The sequence below is a fragment of the Oncorhynchus masou genome, chromosome 3, assembly GCF_036934945.1.
Source record: "Oncorhynchus masou masou isolate Uvic2021 chromosome 3, UVic_Omas_1.1, whole genome shotgun sequence".
NCBI classification, from domain to species: Eukaryota; Metazoa; Chordata; class Actinopteri; order Salmoniformes; family Salmonidae; genus Oncorhynchus; species Oncorhynchus masou.
In genome coordinates, this window is record NC_088214.1 from 20,285,372 (window position 1) to 20,311,779 (window position 26,408).

Here is a 26,408-nt window from a genome sequence, read left to right on the forward strand (position 1 = left end):
TGGCTCCAATGACCCACACAGTCACCACTTATCATCCCACTCAGCACCAATGTGGAATTAATGTTGGGCAAATTAGCTCCCACTAGTTAATGCTACTGGTTAGTAGATACATTCTACAACAGATTTTGTTTGTATCTGCTATAGGAAAGCACCTCCTCATATTTTTGCAGAAGCTAGGGCAAATGGAGAATGGATTTCTGTCTTCAGGATTGGATTGGGTTTCTTTCAGAATGATTTAGTATAGTGGCTATTGTTTTATTGTGCCTTGTGGTCTGCTTAGCTCCTTATTGTAATTGGGATAGTCTTATGCAAAACACCTAAAGTCCTAATTATTTTCGCTGACGATATTTAATTTATAGTGATTGGTCTACTTCATTTAGTCTTCTTCTTGGCACAATCCGCCATCAAAATCTCATTGAAGATGAATCCTCAACGGGGTACCACACATTTCCTTATGCGCCCTAGGCATACAAAATGTTATGTAAATCCCCTTAACGACCTTTTCAGGCCGCTGACAATCGCAACACAAAGGTGATTGGCAGCCGACACCATGGTGCACAGTTATCCTTTGCCCAGCACCACCTCGCTCTATAGCGCCCCCTACTGTGAGAGGCGTGGGGTAGGGTGCCCAGTGGCGGTCAATGCCAATGGGGTAAAGCCAGCATGGATCCTCTCACGGCAACCATGTGGGTCATGGTAATAATGTTTGATTTGTTTCCAGCCCCACACACCCCATTCCCTTTGGGGAATAGGGCAGGAACAATATTCCAGCACATCAGGCGCAGAGGAAGGCATCCATGCCGGTCTGTCTGTGTTCCAGCACGACTTGGCCTTCTTTCGCCCCATTGTACTGCTCACAGGGCAGTCCATTAGTGGTCCCATTGGACCAATCTGCTCCATAATGTGTTTCTATTGTCATCATTATTCAGATTATTATTATTTGCCCCAACCCTAACCCCCACCCTGGAACCCCTGTGTAGTCCTCACGGGGGGGGGGGGGGGGGGGTGTATACAGTACATGGGCTCCATCCATACACAGACTGTCTAAACTCTGAAGGGCTACTAATCTGCTACAAGGATGACAAAATACCCCACTGTGACACACACACACACACACACTAGAGCCCGACTATATGTTTTTTGGAGGTCCCATAGCAATTCTTTGGGGGGACAAAACGTACCGATTGCCATCCAAAACAGCAATTCTCCAAGAAATGTTTCAATTGTTGATTTATTACATTGTGAAGTGAGTGACACATCATGGGAATTGCCGCAAATGTTGAGATCAGCATGAGATTCCCTTTTTTTATCCAATTGATTGAATATCGGTTATTGGTTAATGATATCAATATAGCGTTAATCAGACGATAATATTAGTGAACCGATACATCAGTAGGGCTCTAACACCCCCCCCCCACACACACACACACACACTCACGCACATACACACACACACAGCAAAACACACACACACAGTAACCGACAAACAGCAACACACACACACACACAAACACGAACACACACACAGCAACAACACACACACACACACACACACACACACACACACACACACACACACACACACACACACACAGCAACAACACACACCCAAGAGTCCACTGTTCCCAAGTCCCTTACTGAGCGTGTTTTATCCTCTCCAGGCATCATCTCAGAGGGGAGCACGTCTGCCCCCTACTGAGACCAATACCAACTTCCTACAGTGAGAAAAGCCTGTTCTGATCAGCCCGCTGGCCTCCTTCCTCCATTCAGACAGTGCCGACTAGCCCTGCAGACTCCCTGCCTGGTTACCCATGAATTTGCTTTGATTTGGGCATGAATGACTCAGCTCCATGAATAACACATCCAAGGTTGATGACCTAAGCTGAAGATGCTACTTCAACATTTCCCATGGTTATATGTAGCCTATAGCGGGTGTTTAACACAGATACTCCTGTAGGCCTTACTGTCCTTGCTGGTGCCCATTCTCCTTTCAACAAAAGGTTGATATGGAGAAGCTATTGACGAGCATAAGGAAACTGTGTGTGTGTGAGTGCGTGAGTGAGTGAGTGAGTGCGTGCGTGCGTGTGTGTGAGGGAGTGCGTGCTTGCGTGTGCATGTGCTTGTGTTTGTGTTTTTTCAGAAGGGCGGGTGGAAGATATAGACCCTGTGTTATCTCAGTTGTAACAGTCTGTCCACACATGTGAACAGTCACTCTTTAGACAGTTATTAAGAGAAGAGGAAGAACACCAACATATGGATACTACCACTCTATGGGAGGATGTCCGCAGAATCTCGCCTACTAAAACCAGGTCAGGGTTTGTTGCAAATGAGCATGATTTTTATACAGTATATATTTCAGGTATGTTATGAAGAACATTTTGTCCAGAAACAGTGATTATGAATATTAATAGCTTTTACTGTAAAAAAAGGTCATATTTTAGCTCTATTTGTGGTATAAATGTTGTATTTCTATTCATGATGCAGTGAGTAAAATTTATAAACATTGTCACACGTTTTGATTGAGCAATTGTTTGGGAAATAATATTAGGTTAAGAAATAAATTTAGATAAATAAATTGTGTAATGTGTTGAGAAATAAATTGAGAATGAGACCCATGCAGGATGAGGCACCTAAAAAATACAATGCCTGTATTGTAACATACCGAATCCCTTATTCACATATTTTAGCCTTACAAAGAGTATTTCAAGCATCATATGGCGCTTGTTATTTCAAAACCTGCAGGGGAAAAGTGATTGCTCTGCTCTCACATCCGTCCTTGTGGAATCTTGGCTTATTGACAGGATAAAATAAAAATACTACCAAAATAAAATATTTATATTTGACAGGATGCCACACAGGTGTTTCCCCCTAACCTAACCTGTCAAACATCATCACCTGCACCTGTGCTCTGTGCTCTGTCTTTCTCAGTGTGTCTGTAGACTAAATGACTGGGGATATACAGTGTCTTCACAAAGTATTCACACCCCTTGACTTTTTCCAAATGTTGTTGTGCTACAGCCTGAATTTTACAAAAAATATTTTGTTACTGGCCTAAGTGGAACTTTGTTTTTCAAAATGAAAAGCTGAAATGTCTAGTCAATAAGTATTCAACATCTTTGTTTATGGGCAAGCCTAAAATAAGTTCAGGAGTAAACATTTGCTTAACAAGTCACATAATAAGTTGCATGGACTCACTCTGTATGCAATAATAGTTTTTAAGATGATTTTTGAATGACTACATCATCTCTGTACCCCACACATACAGATAATTGTAAGGTCCCTCAGTCGAGCAGAGAAATTCAAACAAAGATTCAACCACAAAGACCAGGGAGGTTTTCCAATGTCTAGCAAAGAAGGGCACCTATTGGTACAATAAAAAAGCAGACATTGAATATCCCTTTAAGCATGGTGAAGTTATTAATTACACTTTGGATAGTGTATCAATACACCCAGTCACTACAAAGATATAGGCGTCCTTCCCAACTCAGTTGCCGGAGAAGAAGGAAACAGTTCAGGGATTTCACCATGGGGCCAATGGTGACTTTAAAACAGTTACAGAGTTAAACGGCTGGGACAGGAGAAAACTGAGGATGGATCAACAACATTGCATTTACTCGAAAATATTAACCTAAATGACAGAGTGAAAAGAAGGAAGCCTGTACAGAATAAAAAATATTCCAAAACGTGCATCCTGTTTGCAACAAGGCACTAAAGTAATACTACAAACAATGTGGCAAAGCAATTTGCTCGTCATATTTTCAAGCATAGTGGTGGCTGCATCATGTTATGGGTATGCTTGTAATCATCAAGGACGAGGGAGATTTTCCAGGATAAGAAAGAAAATGGAGCTAAGCGCAGGCAAAATCCTAGAGGAAAACCTGGTTCAGTCTGCTTTCCACCAGACACTGGAAGATGAATTCATCTTTCAGCAAAACAATAACCTTAAAACACAAGAAAAACTATACTGGAGTTGCTTACCAAGATGACAGTGAATGTTTGAGTGGCAGAGTTACAGTTTTGACTTAAATCTACTTGAAAATCTATGGCAAGAGCTGAAAATGGTCTAGAAATGATCAACAACCAATTTGACAGAGCTTGAAGAACTTGAATAATGGGCAAATGTTGCACAATCCAGGTGTGGAAAGATCTTAGAGACTTCCCCATAAAAACTCACAGCTGTAATCGCTGCCAAAGGTGTTTCTACAAAGTACTGACTCAGGGGTGTGAATACTTATGTAAATTATATATTTATGTATTTCATTTTCAAAACATTTGCAAAACATTTCTAAAAATATGTTTTCACTTTGTCATTATGGGGCATTGTGTGTAGATGGGTGAGAATTTATTTTTAATTGATTTTGAATTCAGGCTGTAACACAACAAAATGTGAAGTAAGTCAAGGGGTATGAATACTTTCTGGAGGCAGTATGTGGGTGCGGGGTGACAAACGGACTTTCATTGGTTCCAGTTGTAAGCAAGCAAGTCCTCTCCAAGTCAAACAGTGCTTTGTTGCTGGATGTGCTTAATTTGGTCTTGTTAAACTGCATTTACTAATGTGTCCCTCGGGCATGGGTTGGGAAGTAGGAAATCACCCAAACTCTACAGGCTAGGAGGATAGGAGTCACAGAGCATGCATTGTTGTTGAGGCCTCTGTTCGTTCCCTTGCCTTCCATCTGTCAAATCACGTTCCTGCGTGCTAGTTCTGTGGAAGTCCACACAGTAGCAGGCTGAGGCTAATGCACTGACTGCTTTTAAGGTACTGAGAGTGTTACAATCACACTGTATTGATGCATGGGTTGGGAGGGAATGACGACGCACAATCCTTCATTGTGTAATTGAAGGATTGTAACAGTATTCCTTATTCAGCCTGGTTTGGTGAAATGGAACCCCAATAAACGATCCATAGTTTTGAGGAAAATCATTGGCAAAACTGTGTGACATTCCACAAAGCAACCTTGCCTACCCCCTATTGTGTATGAACTTGAATTGGTGGGATTTTTCACAAACAGCATTGATGCATTTGTAAAGAGGAATCTTGCTTTTCGTGTCTTTAAATATAGTCCTTCTTTTCTGGTCTTACAGCATGTTTGGATATAACGACCCAACTAATTGTAACTAATTAAAGCTGAATATTTAACATTAATGATCATAGCCATGACAAAAACTAAAAGTAATGACAACATTGGAATCACCGATACATGTAGTGCACAGACCCAGTTGGGTGGAGCTGTTTTAAGCAGTGAGGAAAAGACTTGAATCATACTTTTCTGAAACTGATAAGTGTCCCACAATAACAATGAAAAGAGCTGATGGCCCAGTAATCTTACCTAGTTTTTTAACAAACAAAAACACAGTGGTTTCCATTTTTTCAACTAAGTAGTCAACTGTAAGTAAGTACCCTATTAGTGGGGAAATCCCAGTCACTTTTTGCTGTCAACCTCTTATGTATGCAGTCTCTGTTTGACACATAGAGGGCGTTAGGTCACTATTGAGAAAGGGATTCCCCAGTGTTAGGTTTATACCAGTATGATACCTACTGCTTATAGCAAATAATGTTTTTTGCATGTTGTGATATTTTAAAGTTTCCAGTGCCATTGCCAAATGTGTTAATGTCATCTGTCAAAAACAGATAGGCTTTAATTACAAAAACTTGTGACTATTACAATTGAAATCATCATGTTTGTTTTTTCTAAATGCTTTAGGCCGAAAACCTGATCTTAAAAACTGTGGATTGTAACTACTGCAGTTTACAATTTATCCTGTTGAAATCATGCAGCCAAATCCAGTATATAAGGCATAAATCATGGTACTCTTATCTTAGTCTCAAAAGTGCAACAGAGATGTACAAGGAAAGAAAATGAAAGGCCAAATGATAAAAATATTAGATTGATCTGGCACAGGACTGCAACATTAAAACAGTGAAACCCCAACCATCCAAAATAAAAAATAACCATCTTGCAGAGAAAACACAGCACTCCTTTACAAGTGAATACAACACTGTCTGCCTGTGAAACAAACCTATGCTGAAAGCTTTTCTTCCTCAGGCATTTGGCAGGCCAAAACCACAAATGAAGGTTCCAGTAGTGAGGCGGCATTATGCAGGCTTCGCTGTGTGGTCCTCCACCAACCACAGACCCACTCTACCCCCTGCTGCTCTGTCCCTGAGTCCCAGGCACTGCCCTCTCCACTGGAGAAGGGGCAGACATGGTTGACCCTGGTTAAAATTCAACTTGTTGCACATAAATATTTGATTAGGCTTCTGTGAATCAGAGGAAGAATTTGGAATATTTTTGGGGACGAAATGTATTGGAATTCCAGTCAGATAAATATAGGCCTATGTGACATGCACAACAAATTGCAATCACAATAGTGTGAATTAATTATCTTTAGTAGGCCTAGAGAACATCCCCATTCTATCCATTGGAAACATTTAGCCTGAATTGTGTTTAATTGATTTATTATGTTTATTTGTTAAAGGATAATGTACAAAGGCTCAGTCTCAGAAATTAGAAGTGATGCATTGCCCCAGATTTAGCTAACAGCTAATTTATTTATCTGCAGTCTCTGGGCAGGTGAACATATAAACTTTAAAACATCATATACCAACAGACAACACACACATACTGTATATCAGAATATAAAAGCACATTCACAATTTGCTCTCTTTTGAAATGGAACCAACTCACACTTGAACATTTGGTTATGAATAGAATAGTCAAGTAATGGAACATAAAGTCATACATCTATTCTTGCAACCAACCCGGTGGCAGCGGCATTATGTTCTCATTGCTTTTTTTGTTGCTTGCTCACATTAGCATCTATTGTCAATGTATGGACACCTGTCTCACAGTCACACAGAGGACATTGTTTCGTGATAAGCTATTCAGTGGACAAGGTCTTGCCATGCCAGAGAAAGAGATGATTCTGGGCCGGGTTGGTTGGCTGGCTAGCCTCTGCACTCCACCCCCATAATGGCAACAGCTGAGCTACCCTGGTTTCACCCTGAGACCGTGAGAAGACAGACATGATGAAAAGCCAAGTGTCTCGTAGACACCCCTCAAATGCCCCCGATTGGCACTGCAGATTTGCCCACATGAATAGGCCTATGTGCCATTGTACATTGTACAGTGGCGGCAAAATCAAGGAGCAAGGGCGGTTCATTACTTTACTCAATCTAACACCTGGGAGACAAGACAGGACGTGTATAGAAAGAAACAAGGATGTTTTGTAGTGACAGCAGCACCACCACCCCTTGACTTATATTATTATTTCTACACTAGAGTAGAACTAGGACAACCAATGTCCATAAGTCTGATGATGAAAACATTGGATTCGATTCATGTTCATGGGTTTGCTATGACTGTAATGTTTTTCAAACAGTGTCACAGGTCATGGTTAGAGATACAGAATCTTGTTCATACCTTATCAAACATTTCAGTGTTGTAACTCAATCTGCCCTGTTGCTAAACTGTCAAGGAATAAAGTAGGGTTTGAAATGGCCTGTAATGGAAATGTTGGTCCTTAGTGAGTTTGAATAAAACAAGACAGTTTACCACATGCACTCTTGATTTTTTTCCACAAACTGATGGTCTTCCATTGTACTAGGTGTGGAGAAAGAGGAGCTGGGTCTTTTTAGCTTTGGTCTGGATCTTGTGGGCCCTGCATCTGGCCTTTAGTGAAGTCCATTGAAGACCTGTAGTCTCCTGAAGTCTATGGCAGAAATAATGAATTATGTCATAGTAAATTATCTCTCACCTGGACAAGAAGGGAAATAATTATGCGAGAATACTATTCATAGACTACAGCTCAACACCATAGTTCCCTGCAAACTCATCACCAAGGTAGGGACCCAGGGACTGAACCCCTCCCTCTGCAACTGGATCCGAAACTTCTTGATGGGCCGGCCCCAGGTGGTGAGAGTACGCAACAACACCACCGCCACGCTGACCCTCAACACGGCGCCCCTCAAGGGTGTGTGCTTATTCCCCTCCTGTACTCCCTGTTCACATACGACTGTGTGGCCACGCACAACTCCAACACCCTCATCAAGTTTGCTGACGACACGACAGTAGTAGGCCTGATCACCGACAGCGATGAGTCAGCCTACAGGGAGGAGGTCAGAGACTTAGCAGTGTGGTACCAGGACAACAACCTCTCCCTCAATGTCAGTAAGACCAAGGAGATGATTGTGGATTCTAGGAGAAAGAGGGGAGAGCACGTTCCCATCCACATCAACGGAGCTGTTGTGGAGTGGGTCGAGCTCCTCAAGGTCCTTGGTGTCCACATCACTAAGGACTTAACATGGTCCACATCTGCACAGTCATGAAGAGGACACGGCAGTGCTTCTTCCCCCTCAGGAAAATATTTGGCACGGGCCCTCGGATCCTCAAAAGGTTCAACAGCTGCACCATTGAGAGCATCTTGACTGGCTGCATCACCGCGTGGTATGGTAAATGCATCACCCTTGACCGCAAAGCGATACAGAGGGTGGTGTGGACTGACCAGTATATCAATGGGGCTGATTTCCCTGCCATCCAGGACCTCTATATCAGGCGGTGTCAGAGGAAGGCTCAGTATACTCACAATATACACACTCACACACACTACATTGACACTCCTACATAAAACCCACACACATTCACATACACTACATACATACGCACATACGCACACACACAACACACACGCATACCGACACATACACACTCACACATCATTTGCTGCTGCTACTCTGTTCTTTATTTTATATATTATATATTATATATTCTGATGCCTAGTCACTTTACCCTGCCTTCATGTACATATCTACCTCAAATACCTTGTACATCTGCACATTGATCTGGCATTGGTACTCCCTATATATAGCTCAATTTTTGTTTATTTTATTTTATTTCTTGTGTTGGTATTTTATTTGTCATACTTTTTAAAAACTGCATCATTGGGAAAGGTTCGTAAGCAAGCATTTCATGGTAAAGTCTACACCAGTTGTATTCGGTGCTTGTGATTAATACAATTTGATTAAAAAGAAAATGAAAACACTGTTTGCCAGTAGAGCACTCTTCAGTAGCTTTCACTATGCTGTACAGGAAGAGAGTAGATCAAGTTGACTGAATTATGTTTTCAAAATGGTGCCCACCTTGAACTTTATCCAAAAAATCTAAATATTTATAGAATGGCACATCAAATGGTAAAACATTTTTCTGATTGGAGATCATATTCAATACAATATATCACAACCCTTAAAATGTTGTCTTTCCCTATAAGTTTACCTTTCGGACCATGCTTTTGGCATTCCTCAAACTAAAATGATATAAGAAAAGCAGTGTGTGAGGTTTTTATTTTCATATAATCGAATAATTATTCTCACGCACCTGCAATAAGCAAACTCGTGTTTTAGCAGCACAAAAATGTGAAAATGAGTGTCATTCGCCTCCAGCCCATAGGGCGCGACATACCAAACGCTCTGTTTCACGGAAGTCGTTCTGGAAGCTCTGACGTGGCCAAATAATAACCCGACATCTTGAGGAAGGAAACGCCTTAAAGAGGAAAGAATTGAAAACAAGCTGTAAGCAGAAAACTGTAATTTTTACGCTTGATGTTGTTTGAATATGATAATCGTCACATACATTGTATTTAGCTGCTTAGCTATATAACGTAAAGGGGTCTCGTTTCCTGGGGTCTAGCTAGTTAAAAAGGTCTCTAAAAACTTGCCAGATGGCTGGTTAGGCTAGCTTGGCGCCGCTTGCTAAAGCTAGCAAAACAGTCAGTTATCTATTAGAGAGCTAACTTATAGTGTTCTTTCGATATAGCTAACGTAATAACCATTTGTCTTTCACTGCAAGACAGTTTTCAACGCGATGGTTGTTATCTTCATTTATTCAACTGATTAGTTTATGAAATGATTTGTGTAACATTAGCTAGCAGCTATCTAAGCATTGACGCGCACTATATGGTTAGTTAACTAGCTTCTTGTTTTTAGTTATATTGCTAGCTAATCAACTAACATAGTTGGCAGAAAGTTGACATACTAGGTATATTAAACAACTCAGTTTATAAGATGGGTAACCCTTCTGTATTTGGCAGCGCACAACTACACACTGACGGTTACAAAACTGGGTTCCTCTTGTTCTCTTCTAGTATTCCTACTGCCAAAGTTGAATCGGTCTTTCACTATGGGGAATTTATTTGCAAGCCTCTTTAAAGCATTTGGCAAGAAAGAGATGAGGATCCTCATGGTGGGTCTCGATGCTGCTGGTAAAACAACAATCCTGTACAAACTCAAACTTGGAGAAATTGTAACTACCATTCCAACTATAGGTAAGTAGTAGCACTGGTGGTGGCATGTAGGCCCAAGTGTTGTCAGCCCAGTTTGTATGAATATCATATTTTGTGTAACGAGACTATTTAAAAATATAGAATTAGAAACAACACAATTTCCCCCTGGACATGTTCACTTGCGTCAAATAGATTGTGCGGGTTATTAATGTCTTCTTTCTTCATTTCAGGTTTTAATGTTGAGACAGTCGAGTACAAGAACATAAGTTTTACAGTGTGGGATGTCGGTGGTCAAGACAAAATTAGACCGTTGTGGCGTCACTATTTCCAGAACACACAGGGTAAGATGTGCTGACAGCAAGTAATTTTACTCCTGTCAAAGGAGGACCAAGATGTTGACTCAAAATGTTTTTATTTTGGTGTGTTTCAGGTCTCATCTTCGTTGTGGACAGCAATGACAGAGAGCGGGTGAACGAAGCCCGCGAAGAACTGATGAGAATGTTGGCAGAGGATGAACTACGAGAGGCAGTCTTATTAGTATTCGCTAACAAACAGGTACTCCTACATTTTTCACCTGTCCATTGTGTGAAAGCAAAAAGCCTCCGACTTGCTTTTGTTGTATTAATAAAATAGAAAGGACAATACACCTGTTATATACTTTGGATGTCCTTCCCTGGCTTGGCTTGTCTCATTATGGGAGAACTTCTCTTTTCAGGACCTCCCAAATGCTATGAATGCGGCCGAACTCACAGACAAGTTGGGACTGCACTCCCTCCGCCATAGAAACTGGTACATCCAGGCCACCTGTGCCACCAGCGGAGACGGTCTCTATGAAGGACTGGATTGGTTGTCTAATCAGTTAAAAAACCAGAAATAGGCCTAATCATCATAATCCACTGTCCTCCTCAACTCACATATACCCTTTTCACTCTATCGTGCTGACTCAAACCGTACGGTGGCTCAGATGATTTTCTTTCACGTTGTCCTTTCCTGCATGGTTCTAGCAACTGTGTGGTAGAAGAGTTACCAGGCTGGCGCAGTACAGCCCTGCTGGTGCAGTACAGCTCTGCTCGGCTCAGTTTGGCTCGGCTCAGTAGTGTGAAAAGTGTAACACTGTATCTTCTCTATCTTTGCTTTGTACTCTTCTGATGTTGAAAATTAAGTTACTTTTGTCAAAAGTACCTACTGGAAAGCTGCCCTCATTTCTCATCTCTCGTTACAACAATACACCATATGGGCCAGGGAGGATAATAACCCAATCATGGAAAGCTGTCTGGGTTTCTTATTTAATGTAAATAGTCTTGTTTTGGATGGTGAGGGGTTTATTGAGGCAGCTTATTGCAGACTTTTAAAAATCTACCTTGGTTATTTCCTCTTCTTGACCCTTGGGCAGACATGCATGTCTAGTAAATAGAAAAGGGAGGCAAAAAATAATTGATGGGACCCTATGTTTATTGACTTTTTTAGATAAGTCTGCTGGTAATTTTTACTGAAAGGAGTGTTTCTCCTGAATTAAGCATACATACAGATGTACTACTTGCAACAATTATGGTTTAACACCTCTGACGGCTACAATATCCTGCTCCCCCAAAATACCATTTAGCAAAACACTGAAGAGCATATTATTGAGATGAAGCCTAAAACAGAGGTTAGTGGGCTTCAAAGTCAAACTTGTCGACACTTACCAGCTTTTGTTGTGTGTCAGATCATGTTGGCTTTCATTGAGAAGTGGCTACCATGCAGAGTAACTATGTTCCTCCATGAATCTCATCGTTCACCTGCTTTGTGATGGACAGAGGTACTGTCTGGTCAGCATTATGATGTATGAAAGTGGCTCAGGTTAATATTCATGTGTACTGCCTTTGTCGCAGTGAGCCTGAATTTAATAGCAAAAAAAGTGCATGATGTGGTCTGTATGTTGGACAAATGCATGTTTAAGACACACAGATTCTGTGCAAATCAACAGATTTTCACAATGCCTAGAGAAGCAGAATTCCTGCCTATCCATTTGCTATAATCCATGTTCTGTGCAGAATCTAATATCTCGAACACATTGATTGTCAGCGGGACTAGCTAATTGATTGTTAAAACATTTTTGTCTACATAAGCATTGTCATTACTCTTGTCAGCTGCAGGTGCTCAAGGGTTGGGATACCTTGATGTCCTCAACATCACCATCACAATGACTTAGCGCCACAACAACCTTGTAACTCAGGGGTCTTCAACCTTATCTTTCCCAGGGACCCCCTCCCAGGCAAACCACTGAACCAGGGACTCCCATTATGTTAGCCAAAACATTTTTTTCCTCATGTCTTATCAGGTGAATGTCAAGGCGAAGTAATCAAAACATTTTGAGATGAATAGATTTGGTAAATGTTTTTTCATTAGTTTGACCTCCCCACATTTATAATTGGAAGAGGAAGTGTAAACTCTAACATAGTCTATTAGCTAGAAAGGTAACTGCAAACACTTTCACTAAGCGCAACTGTTTAGCTTGCTATCCATGGGTTGGCAAAAATGTATGTCCAAGTCAAGAACACTTACCAGCAGCCAGTAGCACTTACCACACTGGTAGCCTATTTTTCAAAGCCAATGTCAGATACTCCAGTGAGTGTAATTTGTTCAATATTAGGAGTGGAGAAATAAAGTTGACATGAGAAATAAGATATTTTCCTCTTTTCTACTGTAGGTATGTCATTCAAAATGTGTTTAGTCTGTTGCTAGCGATATTCATAAAAACGTTGAACCCCCATCGCAGACACCCGGTTGTTTACCCCTGCACTCAAGGTATATGCTGTATGATGCTCTGATATGACAAAAGCAGTTGTATTCTAAATTCTGATGTCCTCCATCATGACCTGAAGACCTTGTTTTCATCCCTTTTTATTGGGAATGATTAAAGTATATTAATAGTTATGGAACAAGGCATGCATCAATGTCAGTGGCAATATGAAATGTATGAACTCCATATTTTTTACTTCGTGGGCACTAGTATATTTTTGTCCTTCGTAGCTCATGTTGTCCTTGGCTAAGTTCTGGGGGGATACTTTTGTCCTCATGTCAAAGAAACATGCTGTTCCATTACAAACCTTTTGTGCTTCTTATCAAAAGGTTCTGGGTGTTATTCCACCAGAGTGCTATGGACATTTCTTAGTCTTTCTTTTAAAGCAAGGCATTGGATTAAAACTGATTGCCTGAACCTTTTGTTGAAACGTTAATCTCTTTAGCAGAACTTTTGTCTAAACTTTTGTTTTTTTTTAATGTAAAGTTATTTCAGCTTTAATTTTTTGGAGAAAAGCACTGTAATTAAAGTGATTAGACTGTTTACATGTTCTGTTATTTTTCATGTAATTCTCTTTTAAGTTATTGGATTTGATCATGCTGACATTGCACCGTTAACCTCTATTTCCTCCTTGGACTCACAGGGCTAAAGGCACAGTGAACATTATTGATCAACAGCAAGAAAGGCAACATATACTGAATCTGCCAACTGGCACAATTCAAATATTGTACATTTTACCATTTACATATATATTATTAATAACTTCCAGGTTAGAAACCCACACTGCCCCATGAGTAGGAGTTAATCAAGCCTCTTTCCCCATTATGAATTCAAAATGACACCTAATCCTAATCTAAAAATGGATTTAGCCTGTGCTTTGGTCAGACAGCCTCCTCCCTTCTCTTGTCCCAAATCTGCAATCACACCCAACTACTCTCCACCCATGACTTGGACTAAGAGAGTGGGTTGGTCCAAGGTGATGGCAGCCAACTAACCACCCAAAGCGGGTGTTGAATAAGTTACAAATGGCTACAGCTGGGCCTGTCTGTTACGTTTGGTCTGCGCCAGTGATGGGCGGTGGCAATAATTGGGGAGCAATTTAGGATGTTCTTTCAGGTTGATTAGACTGCTGGTTAATGCAGCCAAGCCTATAAAACATGGCAGAAGTATGGTGGTTGTGGAAGGAGGGGGCAGGAGTCTCGAGTCCCTTACAGTGTAACTTTGTCCATCAGCTTGGTTTGTGTGTGGCAGTCCTAATGGTACTCTGCCATATAAAAGACCACTTTTTCTTCCTTGCACTCTCCTTTGTGAATGTCTTGCTCTTTTTAGTTCACCATCAGGTGCCAGCCAGTAGAATTCCCCCTTTCAGACCTGATTTAAGGCAAATAAACACTACACTCCATTATGACCACTGGAGTGCATTGCATCTTACCCCAGCCAGGGAGGCAGGCAACTGAACCTAGAACAGAAAAGAGTGATGGAGCAAAGGAGTTCTTGCTTGATAGAGGAAAAGGAGCAAAAATGCTGAGTAGTGTGAGGCACAGTGGGATGGAGAGAAGTGAATATTCTCAACTGATGACAAGACTGACAAACCAAAGAGGAGACTCGGTAACATTTAGGTGTTGGCACACTTAAATACATTTTTTAATGGGCAAGTGTCACACTGGATTTAATGTCTTGGACAGCAATAGTTTGTATTGACTAACTTATTTTCAGCACCAAGAACACATGCACTTAACTTGCTTTCGGTAGTCCCTGATTCAATTGCATGAATAGTGTCCTTCAATTTTGGTAGCTAGACACAGATCATAAAATACATTTGAGCTGTTTCAGAAAAATAAAATACCAATAGAAACAAATTTAACAATTCAAAATTCAACACAAATAAAAACTGGTCAGTTCAAATAAGGCCACAAGCCTGCTAGTGGTTTGAGGAGTAGCCTACAGATTGACCTACTGTTCTAAACCACAGCCCTTGAGTCCAGTCCAGAAGTACATGAGGACAGTCCATAGACCAGTCAAGCTGCTCTGTGGTGGGCTAGAGCACTCCTCTCCCTCAATGTGTCTGATTGAGTGGGGGGGGGTATTAATCGTCAGAGTCTGTGTCATGGCGCCGCCTGTGGCTTTGTGTCAGAGCAGCATGGGCTGCCTTGTGGCTGGCACGGGGGACGGGGGACTCCCTGTGGGAGGAGTGTGTGTCATGCCTCTGCTGGTGTCGTTGAGAGGAGAGGGGGTGGCGTTCACCCTTTGGTCCCCCCTTTGAATGGCTGTCATGGGGTCTGGCTCCAGTCTGACTGAGGCATGATGGATTATGATGACGGTGGTCCTTTCTGCGCCTGAGGAGTAAAGAAACACACAATCAATGATTGAGACTAATAGGCTGGGGTCAAAGTAAGCTGAGGAAGATACATTAGGAATACACTGAATGTTATGATACAAACCATTACCTCATCTATAAAAGGATAACTATCTGGGTTCCATAGGAGAATAGTAAATAAGGCCGCCCCCCAAACAAGATAAGCATGACATGGGCTGGATGATGCATTCACTCAGTTCAAAAATCAACCCTACACCTTATTTTAACTAAGACGATCTCTTCCTGTTGCTAAACATCCCAAGCCTGCTTTTTTTTTATTGTATTACCACAGAATATTGTATTACCACAGAATACAGCAGCTGGACACATTAACTGACACGTCCCTAGTAAGGGTACAACCTGTTCTATGTTTCTACCAAGCATACAAAGTCTAATTGTTGACAGAACATTTGCAGGTTGGCAAAAACCCATCTTTTGAGATGGAACCAAAGACCAGCTCTCCACCTCGCCAACGGTAATTTAGCACCCTCTAGTGCTAAAGCAAATAAGCCGTTTTAAAATTGTACCTTTATTTAACTAGGCAAATCAGTTATGAACAAATTCTTATTTAAAATGACGGCCTACCCCGGACGATGCTGGGCCAATTGTGCGCTATGGAACTCCCAATCACGGCCGGATGTGATACAGTCTGGTTTTCCACCGAGATGCAGTGCTTAAGGTCGCTACGCCACTTGTAACATTATTGGACATTGGTGTTCTGTTTTCTTGTGACTTTATTTAAAAAGGGGAAGGCAAAGTGAACATGACATACAAGTGACCTACAGGTGTAAAAGGGAGAAACAACACGCTAACCTTTTGTCATCTTCTGAATCGGAGGAGGAAGAGTCTCTTCTCTGCCTTTTCTTCTTTTTGCGCTTCTTTTCCTTCTTTTTGCTGCTATCGTGTCTATGATGGGAAAGTATAACAGGCAAGTCTTTTGAAGGGTTTCTTGAGACAGTAATCTGAAGAAATTTACCTCAGATATTTGATTGTTAACACACTGTGATCAATAACACACTACCTTTGATCCACATCCTGTTTCTCTGTGTTCGCAGATGTTTTTCTGGCAGAGGCTTCCTGGTTTCCAGACTTCCCTTCTGTTTTATAGTGCTGTGAAAACAATGCTCTCCATTATGATCGTAATCATGTAACATGACTATTACAGAATCAATTCCCAAGCGGTATCAATCATGTTTGAAAAATATGTAGCTAACACAAATGGATTAACACACCTACACCGAGTTGTGTATTATTTTAGATGGCTCACCTTTGCGTGAGGATGTTTTACTCAGAGAGCATAAACAAACTTACTGTGAAGACTGACAAGCCTATTTTGGCAGCTTCCTTCTCCTGTTGGGAGAACACCATTTTCCGTGACGTTGCACTGGTGACAGAAAAGATACTCCTAGTTACTCAACTAGTACACTCCAATCCATAATGTCTCCACTGTTTCTTCCACTTGAATATCAAGGGGATACCCGGTCATGGACTCATATATGCTGCTAAAAAAAGTCTAAACGAGTGAAGAGCGACCTGAGAGAATGCTTAGAAGACGTGGGAGAAAAAAAAATATCACAGTTAAAGAGCATCAGCCAGTAATCAAAAGGTTGCTGGTTCAAATCCCCAAGCAACGCACTTGACCCTAATTGCGCCTATAAGTCGCACTGGATAAGAGGGTCTACTAAATTACGTATATTTAAAAAATCTTGTTGGTGAGAAGTCTCCTACAGTATCAACCCAGCTTTAAAAACAGAATTTGTGCAACAACCACTTTTGCAAACAGTTCAGTCAGTTACCCGGAGCTTCCAAGGCCAGAAACTCTGTCCACATCTCTGTCCTCAGCTTCCGCATCCTCCCTCCTGCACACATCTGCAAGGTCCTGTTGGACACATTGGAATCGGCATTACAAAAGCAATCCCGTATTCATCCTTAAGATTTATGATAAAATATGACTGGGCTAGTTACGTTAAATCATGGTGACAAATGCTAAAAAATAAAAAATAAATCTAAATAAATGAGATTTAAACTAAATGTCATCTTCCCTGGTCTAATGCAGTTGTGATACTATCAAATTAAGACATGATTATAATCCAAAACATACTAGAACTTGTGTAAACAAAAAGCACATAATACAAATGAGTCTCAAACCCTATGAAGGCAAAAAAAGTACCTCTTTGGTCAGGCCAGATGGTTGTCTCTTTATATTCTTGTGGCCTCTGAAAATAATGAATAAGACATTAGTTTGACATTTTACTCTAATATGTCTGTAAGGTAGTCGTTTCTGTGTGATGTTCCACTTACAGGGCAGCCAGCAGTGCCTCTTGCTCTGCTGCCTTCACAGCAGCAAGCTCCTCTTCTCTTGACATAGGCTTGACACCACCTTTTTTGTCTTTGGTATACCACGTCAGATCTTTGCCTTTCTGCCATCGCCCCACTGGTGCCATAAGAGAGTTCCCTGGGGTTGAAACAATAGCAGGGATATAAATATACTCCAAATGCATGCATGTCCCAAATCAGAGACATGGCTTAGGCAATAAAGTTACATAAAGGAGTGATTGCCATAACTATTATTCTACAATCAACGTTGCCGTGACCAGTGTATTAATTTGGATAACATCATGTATATAATACAGCAAGCCATGTATATGCGCAGACTAGCATAATTGCATTCCCTGACCAGCCGCAGTCGAGTGTGCGTGGCCGCTCTCCTTGGCAGTAGTCAATTGTTTGCGCTTGGTTCTATCTCAAAATTCACCATTCCAACATAGCTTAGCTGGGTTAAAAAAAAATAAGTATATTCCAGGCAGACAATCTGAGTTGTTGACAAGCAATGCAACATTAATGAGGGACTGACTACACTTCGGGAAAAGGTAAGAACGTGGCACTCGAGAATAAATGAGTACAGGCTAACAACCTATTGCTTTATTGCGGAAACTACCGTTAGCTAACTACATTGTCGATTATTATAACTTGCTAAGTAGTTACCTACTGTATCTAGTTTCATCTAGAAAGTAGTTAGCGAGTTACTAACTAGAAACATTTGACCGAATTATTAGTTGGATAGTCGCCCTGCTGTATTCGCAAAGAAGCGAATCGTTAATTACAGTAGACAAAGGTCATTGGCGACGATGGGTTGATGCCCATTTTTCTCCACTTACCGAGGTAGTTTTCCCTGTGTTTATCGCCTTTCACGTCATCCCAGTTGAATTGGTCTTGCCCCCCTCTTACACCCCCAGATCTTGAAGCACCAAACATTATTTTAGCGTTGAATAAAGACGATGAAAGCTTTGTTTACACGTTAGGCCCTCTCGTTGTCCATCCGGGGAGTTTCCTTCTGGCTTTTCTCTCCCACGTCCGCTTACGACGATATAGTAAGCGACGGTTAGAAGCATGGATAGTAACCTTTTCCGTGTTTCGAATAAACTGAGTTAGCTAGCTAAACAAGTGAAAAACCAAGAACGAAAACCACACCGTTGCTAACTACTCTGTCTCGCGTGTTTGTGCACAGATCATCTGCACGCAAATAGCTCTTTTTAGCTGGGGCGTTCATTACGCACAGTTCGTAATACCGAATCTGCAACCCCTGTAAAATGCTTATATGAAGTAATTATATTATTTCTGTTTATTGGGTTGGATGTAGATTTTCAAAAGGTCTATGTATCGCGTGCGGAGTTTAAACGTTCACAAAAATACGACAGCGTTTCCTTTTTGAATGTACTCTGTTGAGGACGTATACACACTGGTATTTGAACGATGTACTCTCGTTTATTTGGCTCGTGAAGATGACGTCGAAACACCATCTATATAATGGCCTTCACGCGGAATGTAGACAGAAAAGGGAGAAAGACCACCCAATAAGTACGGGAATGACGCCTTGGAGACATTATTGAGATATTGAACCGCAGTCATTGTAGATGTATACAAGGTATTTATCCAGGCTCTTCTCAGGTAGGATGATCATATATTATTTTGACCGCTAGTCTATGAACTATTTCTCAATAGCCTGCTGTTTTTCTTTATCATCACTGAAGCGAGCCAGTAGGTCACACAGGCCAGGCCATACGCATTGGTCAATCCGTGTCAAGGCATTATTCTGTCCCCAGGAAATATCACTTCTTATTTACTGTAACATGTGGATTCCAAAATACTTTAAATATAAGGTCGGGTGTCTTTTACCTCAAATAAGTCTCTTGAGAGGAAATGTTATGACTTTTGAACACTTTTTCAGTAGATGTAAGGCGTTTTTGCCATGTCCCCGGGTGTTAATTCATCAACTTCCACGAGAAATATAAACCATAAAATATTAAATATTTTAGTTATTTTATAGTCCTAGTTAAATTGTCTTTCTTCAATAACGTTTTTTAATAATTATTGTAGTTATCACTTTCCACCCTGTTAATTTGTTGTTAATCTCCGTTTAAGAAACAAGCCCTTCCTAAAATGACACCACATTCAGGAAGTGTCATAATTTATTTGGTGGGAAAACAATGGTGCAAAGCTAAATAAATATAAACACTGTTTTATCTGTTTTTAAAATCGTGCTCAAATGTTTACCATTATACTAGCTCAATCTTGCTCACTCACAAAACTATGGCTAATTTAGGCTCCACATTCCCACCCTGTTAAATTCCACCCATTTAGGATTATGTAGCTAACAGGTTGGAAAATACACCCCAGCATTTTTTTTAAGTGCCTGAGCTTGACCAACATGTTTTTCTGAAAGTCAAACATGTCCTTTTTTCCGATAGAATACACAAAAAGATATGTTTTTCCCCAAAAAGTATGAGCTCCAATAGGCACCACCTAGTAGGAAAGACCAAGCTATCTAATTCACTGTCCATTTGTGTTGAAGTTGAAATGTCTTGTTTACATAATCATCATCTATCCTCTCCCACACAGCTCACCTGCTAGATTTAGGCTATAGCAGTAAGTGGTGCCTAAATTAGTTATCAAGTACATTGCTCTATTATGGCCTGATATCTTATCAACTTGGATGTTTCTAGAAAGCTATGAGTTATTATAGGGGACAATATGGGGAGAAAAGGAAAACTGATTGTTAGTACAGATTGGATCTGGTTTGGCAGCTTTTGCTTTCTTACGGTTGAATGGGAAAACATTTTCTGGCCTAATTTGAACCGCATAGAATAAGGATGGAGGACCTTTTTAGGTAAGCACCTTCTCATGCAATATGCTTTAGATCAGGGATAGGCAACTTTGATGGGGTGGCAGCCACATAAAATCTGAACTCATCATGGGGGGGCCGTAGTAGCTTGATTGTCTGCTTACCCACATCCATACCCACACATGCATTCAGAGCATGGTTGCTGATAGGTTCTCTAAAATTGAGCACAAAGCCATGCAATCTCCATAGACAAACATTGGCAGTAGAATGGCCTTACTGAAGAGCTCAGTGACTTTCAACGTGGCACTGTCATAGGATGCCACCTTTCCAACAAGTCAGTTTGTCAAACGTATGCCCTGTTAGAGCTGCCCCGGTCAACTGTAAGTGCTGTTATTGTGAAGTGGAAATGTCTAGGAGCAACAATTGCTCAGCTGCGAAGTGATATTCCACACAAGCTCACAGAACGGGACTGGAGAGTGCTGTGCTTCCAACTTTGTGGCAACAGTTTGGTGAAGGCCCTTTACTGTTTCAGCATGACAATACTCCCATGCACAAAGCGAAGTCCATACAGAAATGGTTTGTCAAGATCGGTGCGGAAGAACTTGACTGGCCTGCACAGAGCCCTGATCTCAACCCCATCAAACACTTTTTGGGATGAATTGGAATGCTGACTGCGAGCCAGGCCTAATAGCCCAACGTCAGTGCTCAACCTCACTAATGCTCTTGTGGCTGAAATCCCTGCAGCAATATTCCAACATCTAGTGGAAAGCCTTCCCAGAAGAACGGAGGCTGTTATAGCAACTCCATATTAATGCCCATGATTTTGGAATGACATGTTCAACAAACAGGTGTCCACATACTTTTGGACATGTAGTGTATCTTACCTGACTGAGCACTTTGTTATCGCAGGCTGCAGCTGATTAGAAAACCTACTAATCAGTAACAGCCTAATGAAATTAGGAGCCAACTGAATACACATGATGAAAGGTTGGTCACTGTCTGGCAAAGATCGATCACATGCTGTGGAAAGCATATATAAGGGTTGACCTAAAGTAAACTGAATGCAACATCTGTAATGGCATGCAGAACAATGTTTCCTGTAACCATTTCAATTAGCCTTATCCTGTGCCTGCAATCGGCTCACATGCAACTCGTTTTCTGTAACACGTGCTTTGTTTACATGTGCAGCCCAATTCTGATATTTTTTTCACTAATTTGTCTTTTGACCTATCAGATCTGAAAAATATCTGATGGGAAAAGATCTGATGTGATTGGGCAAAATGCCAAGTAGTGGAAACAATTTCAGAATTGGACTGCCTGTGTAGATGTAGCCTATAGCCAATTTTTCTGTCACGTTTGAAAAGTGGTGCCTTTAGATGTTAGGCCAAGCCTATAAGATTTCCCTATGTATGGTGTCATTGTAGACCCAATTGTTTTGAATATTTGCTGTACAGGCTAACTTGTCACCTTCTCTTGAATTGTACCATTTCTTGCTTGTATTCTGACTGTAAGGAAGAGAAAGTTAGATCTGAACCTTGCGAGAAGTGGTTTCTTATTTGACTGGATGTAGCCTAAACCACTCTTATAGTCTGTTTTCTGTCCACATGTTTTTGTGACAACAGTCTGACCCTCTGCATCCCAGCGTCAAACCCATGACTGATTCTGACTTGGAAAGGAGCTGTGAATTTGATTGTGGTTTAAACATTCAAGAGGCGGCAGAGAATGAATGCTTCTGTCACCTGCAGCTGTCAGGCTACACGCACTGAGGTTTTTCCTATCTTTTTTGCAAAGGGTGAGCTCAGGTCTGATTAGCCTATTACAAGAGAGAATCCATTTTTTAAAATGGAAATGAGCTTATATGGGATCATAGACTACATGGCTATTATAACAAACTCCTTTTTTTTGCAGACAACTTTAGTTCCTTTAAATTAGCATCTGTAGATTTATGAGGAGGCGGCACCACTTAAGCAAAGTATGCTATGACACGTCATTCGCATGGATTTTCTTATTTTTGGACATCTAACCAAACCCACTGATACATTACTTTTAGTAGCCTAAAACAGTGTAGGCTAGCAATATATAAATGACATGGTCGTTTAAGGTGCAATGCTATTTTGTGGATTGAAGAGACATTTGTCATTTATGAGATATACATTTTAGGTCTAGTTATGTTTGCAGTGTTTAATAGTAATGCAGTAGACTGTTGTATGATAATTTCTCACCTGAGTTTATTTTGTGTTTTGCATGATTCGTTTGTCATTTCCGTAGACAACTGAAAGAAGCTGTCAATATCTAGGCTATGTCACGAGCTGCTGGGCAGGGTTTAGGCTACTGTGTAACTTACTGAGCGGTGATTGGAGGGAGCGGCGATTTACTTTCCTATGTTTGTACAGTGCTGAGTCTGCGCCCACACAGACACCACATAGACTGACACACCCGGCTCCAGTATATAATAGTGCTGCTCATTCACTTGCCAATCTAGTCCTCCCACATCCTGCTGCTCTCCCTCACTCGCACGTCTACTGAAAGTGACTGAAGGTAAGGAGGAAGAAGGACTTTAGCCTAATAATATGACCTAGCCTATATGGCTAACAACTTAAGATAAAGATCATTCTGGAATAGGATAGGTCAGGGAAAAAAAGATTGTAAAGCTGATTTGTTTGACTAATTCCAAAATAGTGTGTCATTGCTATTATCACTGTCATTATCTCTGTAGTTGACCCGGCTGTGTTGACTTGGCTGGTGTTTTTAGTACACAAGCTAAATTGAAAATCAAATAACTCCACGGTATGTGGCTGTTCCTCTTTCAGATTGTACTAGTCTCAGTTTAGGCCTAGACCTATTAGTGGAATATTTGCTGGGTATGTCTAAATTGGACAACACATTCAAAAATAGCCTAGGCTACATCATATGAAACAAGTAAACATTTAGCCTAGGATCATACTGATTTTAGTCTTTTTAAATGTATTTTATGGTAAAAAAAGAAGTAATTGCTGACAGTGTACTGAAAGCACTTACGCCTTGCAATCAGAAGCAGCAGGGTAATTTTAGGCACTCCAATTAGTAGATGGTGCCGTGGTAACGGCCTAGTGGGACTTAATAACTGCTCTAGCTGTGTTGGTTCTGCTAGTCTTGTTGGAACCTGTTCTGATTGCTTAGGATGTTTACTACATAATCACCTCCTGAAATGTTTGTTTTTTTCTTCAAAAGGCAATTAATCTGTTTGTTCCATGTTTTATGGGATGCTTGGTTCATTAGTTCCATTTCATATTCATCCCTATAGTGTATTCTTTAGACCAGGCATATTACACCTGGCCTCCTATTACACCTGGCCTCCTATTACACCCGGCCTCCTATTACACCCGGCCTCATATTACACCCGGCCTCATATTACACCCGGCCTCATATTACACCCGGCCTCATATTACACCCGGCCTCATATTACACCTAGCCTTGTACAACAGGTAAACCATTTATGTAAGCTCATGAGATCAGTGTGGTAGTACCAGCCTATACTACACCACCTGTCTGATTTTTTCAATATAGGCTACTTGAGATTGTACCAGTTTCATGTGAGTAAAGGATAGGCCTAGGTATGTTTTTAATCTGTCTGTTTCTCCTCATGACACCAGTTCCAACCATTTGTGTAAATTGATCTTTCCGTTTGGTTAACCACCACACCCTGTGGTGTGTGTGTTTTCATCTCCTCCAACCCTCTGTCTCTTTCTCTCTCCCCCAGCTATGGCAGGACCCAGGCCAGTGGTGCTGAGTGGCCCGTCGGGGGCTGGGAAGAGCACGCTGCTCAAGAAGCTGCTCAAGGAGTACGAGGGCATCTTTGGCTTCAGCGTCTCACGTAAGTGTGCTCTGCTCCAGTCCCATGTTAACTTTGTATAATGTCAGCGAGGTGTCAGTTACAGAAATAAGATATCCAATTGTGTGCTCTCATCCGTCAGACACAACAAGGAGCCCTCGTCCTGGTGAAGAGAATGGTAAAGGTAGGTAGGGTTTATAAACTCCCAGGATGGATGATCTTGCTCCAATTCCTCCCGCTGCATCTCTTTAATTCGCTTCAACCACCTATGCTGTCCGCTGTGTCCTATTGGTTTCAACAACCAACCTTTTAACATGCAACTGTTGTTGTGTTACAGATTACCATTATGTTACAAGGGAGTATATGCAAGCCAGCATCGACAAAGGGGAGTTCATTGAGAGTGCAGTGTTTTCCGGGAACATGTACGGGACGAGCAGGGCCTCCGTGCAGGACGTCAAGGACAAGAACCTGATCTGCGTCCTGGACATCGACATGCAGGGCGTTAGGGCGGTCAAGACGACAGACCTCAACCCCATCTACATCTTCATCCAACCCCCGTCCATGAGCATCCTGGTGAGAGACGGGCAGCATTATAAAACTGTTTACCAGGGCCATTTTTGTCTCGTTTTACTTTGAGAGACTTATATCATATTGAATGTTGTTTATAAATGTGTAATGTGGTTATAAACCTATCATAACTCAGTCTGGGATTGTGATCCGAAGATAAACCCCCATGACTTCATTAATCTTCTTCTGTCACTTGTAATTGTAGGAGAAACGTTTAAGAGACCGAGAGACAGAGTCAGAGGAGAGCCTCCAGAAACGTTTGCATGCTGCCCAGGTGGACATGGTGATAAGTGAGTCTGATTCTGGAGAGACTTTGGGCTAAAACAGAGTTGTATGTTTATAAATTAAATGTTTAAAAATGGTCTAAAACTGTTTCCCCTATCTTTCAGGCAAAGATCCTGGCATATTTGACGTTGTCATTGTTAATGACAGTCTTGACGATGCCTATGGGAAGTTGAAAGACACTCTTATTGAGGTCAGTTGGTATCAACATGACATAGCTGGGTATGATGGACTGGACCATACGCACCATTTAACTTGTTGAAAACCAATTAGTCACATAATGTGTATTGCTAAATCCTTAATAGATCTTTGTCAGTGTTGATTTTCACCATCTCCAAAATGTCATCCTCAAACCTATTTTCTTTCTTAAGGAAATCAAAAAAGTCCAGAAAACCAACTTGTCCTCTTAAGCGACGAGAAGCCTGACATCCATCCCAGCCATCCTGGCCACTCCTTACAATATGTCAGCCCCTCTATTCCAATCCTGAACTTTCTGTCAGATACTGGTGTGGGAATGAACTCCAGACAACATCCCTTGCTAGACTTTTGAGTGATCTAGCCTATGTTTTTACATATTGGGAGGATATAGGTAGGTATTAAGATGATAAAAACTGTAAATAGAAGTGGACTATTTAGCTTTATTTACTCATTTGGCACCGTTTTATTTATTTTTGTCCACAAAGAGAAACACTCCATTAATGGTTAACCTGTGACTGAGATGGTCCCTGATATGTTTTTCTTCTATGTTTACTGCATACAGGAGTTTCTGCCATTTTTTTCTTCTCTTCTGCCCATTTAGTAGTATTATACCCCCAAAGCATTAACTATGTTCTCTCTGCTCTTCAACAACAGAAGGCCATAATAACACGACTCATTCCCACTAATGGCAGTGTTGTAGTACTCGAGACCAACCACATTGAGTGTCTCGGTCTTGTCTCAGTGTTGGATACATTTGTACTCTGTCTTAACTCAGTCTGGGACCAGCCGAGATCAGCAGAGTAAAACAACTAATTACCAGCTTCCATTCAGTCAGAGCAGAAAACTGCTTCTCCAGGCCAAATATATACACTCCTTTCTTGAAACATAAATACAGTAACAGCTTTTATATCAAGTATAGACATGTTTTCTCAGTGGTGAACCTATAGGCCTTCAGTGTGTGACAGGTTAGTACAGTGGTGAACCTATACAGGTTAGTACAGTGGTGAACCTATAG

At 41.2% G+C, this 26,408-nt stretch overlaps 3 protein-coding genes across 5 annotated transcripts; 2 read left to right on the forward strand and 1 right to left on the reverse strand.

Moving 5' to 3' along the window:
- Window positions 1-9,477: 9,477 nt before the first annotated feature.
- On the forward strand, window positions 9,478-13,600 carry arf1 (ADP-ribosylation factor 1). Its single transcript, XM_064934452.1, has 5 exons — window positions 9,478-9,565; window positions 10,138-10,317; window positions 10,506-10,616; window positions 10,706-10,830; window positions 10,991-13,600. The coding sequence occupies exons 2-5, from the start codon at window positions 10,173-10,175 to the stop codon at window positions 11,150-11,152; spliced, it is 543 nt and encodes a 180-aa protein (XP_064790524.1). The 5' UTR covers window positions 9,478-9,565; window positions 10,138-10,172; the 3' UTR covers window positions 11,153-13,600.
- A 1,066-nt stretch (window positions 13,601-14,666) lies between these two features.
- Window positions 14,667-18,938, reverse strand: c3h1orf35 (chromosome 3 C1orf35 homolog). 3 transcript variants are annotated; one of them, XM_064934421.1, is made up of 8 exons: window positions 18,572-18,938; window positions 17,715-17,868; window positions 17,584-17,629; window positions 17,210-17,292; window positions 16,725-16,797; window positions 16,435-16,523; window positions 16,227-16,319; window positions 14,667-15,387 (listed from the first exon to the last, which is right to left on the reverse strand). In XM_064934421.1, the coding sequence occupies exons 1-8, from the start codon at window positions 18,666-18,668 to the stop codon at window positions 15,144-15,146; spliced, it is 879 nt and encodes a 292-aa protein (XP_064790493.1). In that variant the 5' UTR covers window positions 18,669-18,938; the 3' UTR covers window positions 14,667-15,143. The 3 variants fall into 3 exon arrangements, with proteins under 3 accessions (XP_064790493.1, XP_064790484.1, XP_064790503.1); XM_064934412.1 differs by having other exon boundaries at window positions 14,667-15,393; window positions 18,572-18,920; XM_064934431.1 differs by lacking the exon at window positions 18,572-18,938 and adding an exon at window positions 18,403-18,525 and having other exon boundaries at window positions 14,667-15,393.
- A 290-nt stretch (window positions 18,939-19,228) lies between these two features.
- On the forward strand, window positions 19,229-26,375 carry LOC135512419 (guanylate kinase-like). The gene is made up of 7 exons (XM_064934441.1): window positions 19,229-19,361; window positions 24,275-24,388; window positions 24,489-24,530; window positions 24,684-24,919; window positions 25,119-25,203; window positions 25,303-25,388; window positions 25,567-26,375. The coding sequence occupies exons 1-7, from the start codon at window positions 19,328-19,330 to the stop codon at window positions 25,603-25,605; spliced, it is 636 nt and encodes a 211-aa protein (XP_064790513.1). The 5' UTR covers window positions 19,229-19,327; the 3' UTR covers window positions 25,606-26,375.
- The last annotated feature ends 33 nt before the right edge of the window (window positions 26,376-26,408 follow it).

Coding starts and splice junctions, on each gene's coding strand:
- arf1 (XM_064934452.1), top strand. CDS start 10,173: ATGGGGAATTTATTTGCAAGCCTCTTTAAAGCATTTGGCAAGAAAGAG. Junction 10,318..10,505: donor AACTACCATTCCAACTATAG/GTAAGTAGTAGC, acceptor TCTTCATTTCAG/GTTTTAATGTTGAGACAGTC. Junction 10,831..10,990: donor TAGTATTCGCTAACAAACAG/GTACTCCTACAT, acceptor TTCTCTTTTCAG/GACCTCCCAAATGCTATGAA.
- c3h1orf35 (XM_064934412.1), bottom strand. CDS start 18,668: ATGTTTGGTGCTTCAAGATCTGGGGGTGTAAGAGGGGGGCAAGACCAA. Junction 17,293..17,583: donor CATCTGGCCTGACCAAAGAG/GTACTTTTTTTG, acceptor TGTGTCCAACAG/GACCTTGCAGATGTGTGCAG. Junction 15,394..16,226: donor GATTCAGAAGATGACAAAAG/GTTAGCGTGTTG, acceptor TTTACTCCTCAG/GCGCAGAAAGGACCACCGTC.
- LOC135512419 (XM_064934441.1), top strand. CDS start 19,328: ATGTATACAAGGTATTTATCCAGGCTCTTCTCAG. Junction 19,362..24,274: donor TTTATCCAGGCTCTTCTCAG/GTAGGATGATCA, acceptor TCTCTCCCCCAG/CTATGGCAGGACCCAGGCCA. Junction 24,531..24,683: donor TGGTGAAGAGAATGGTAAAG/GTAGGTAGGGTT, acceptor GTTGTGTTACAG/ATTACCATTATGTTACAAGG.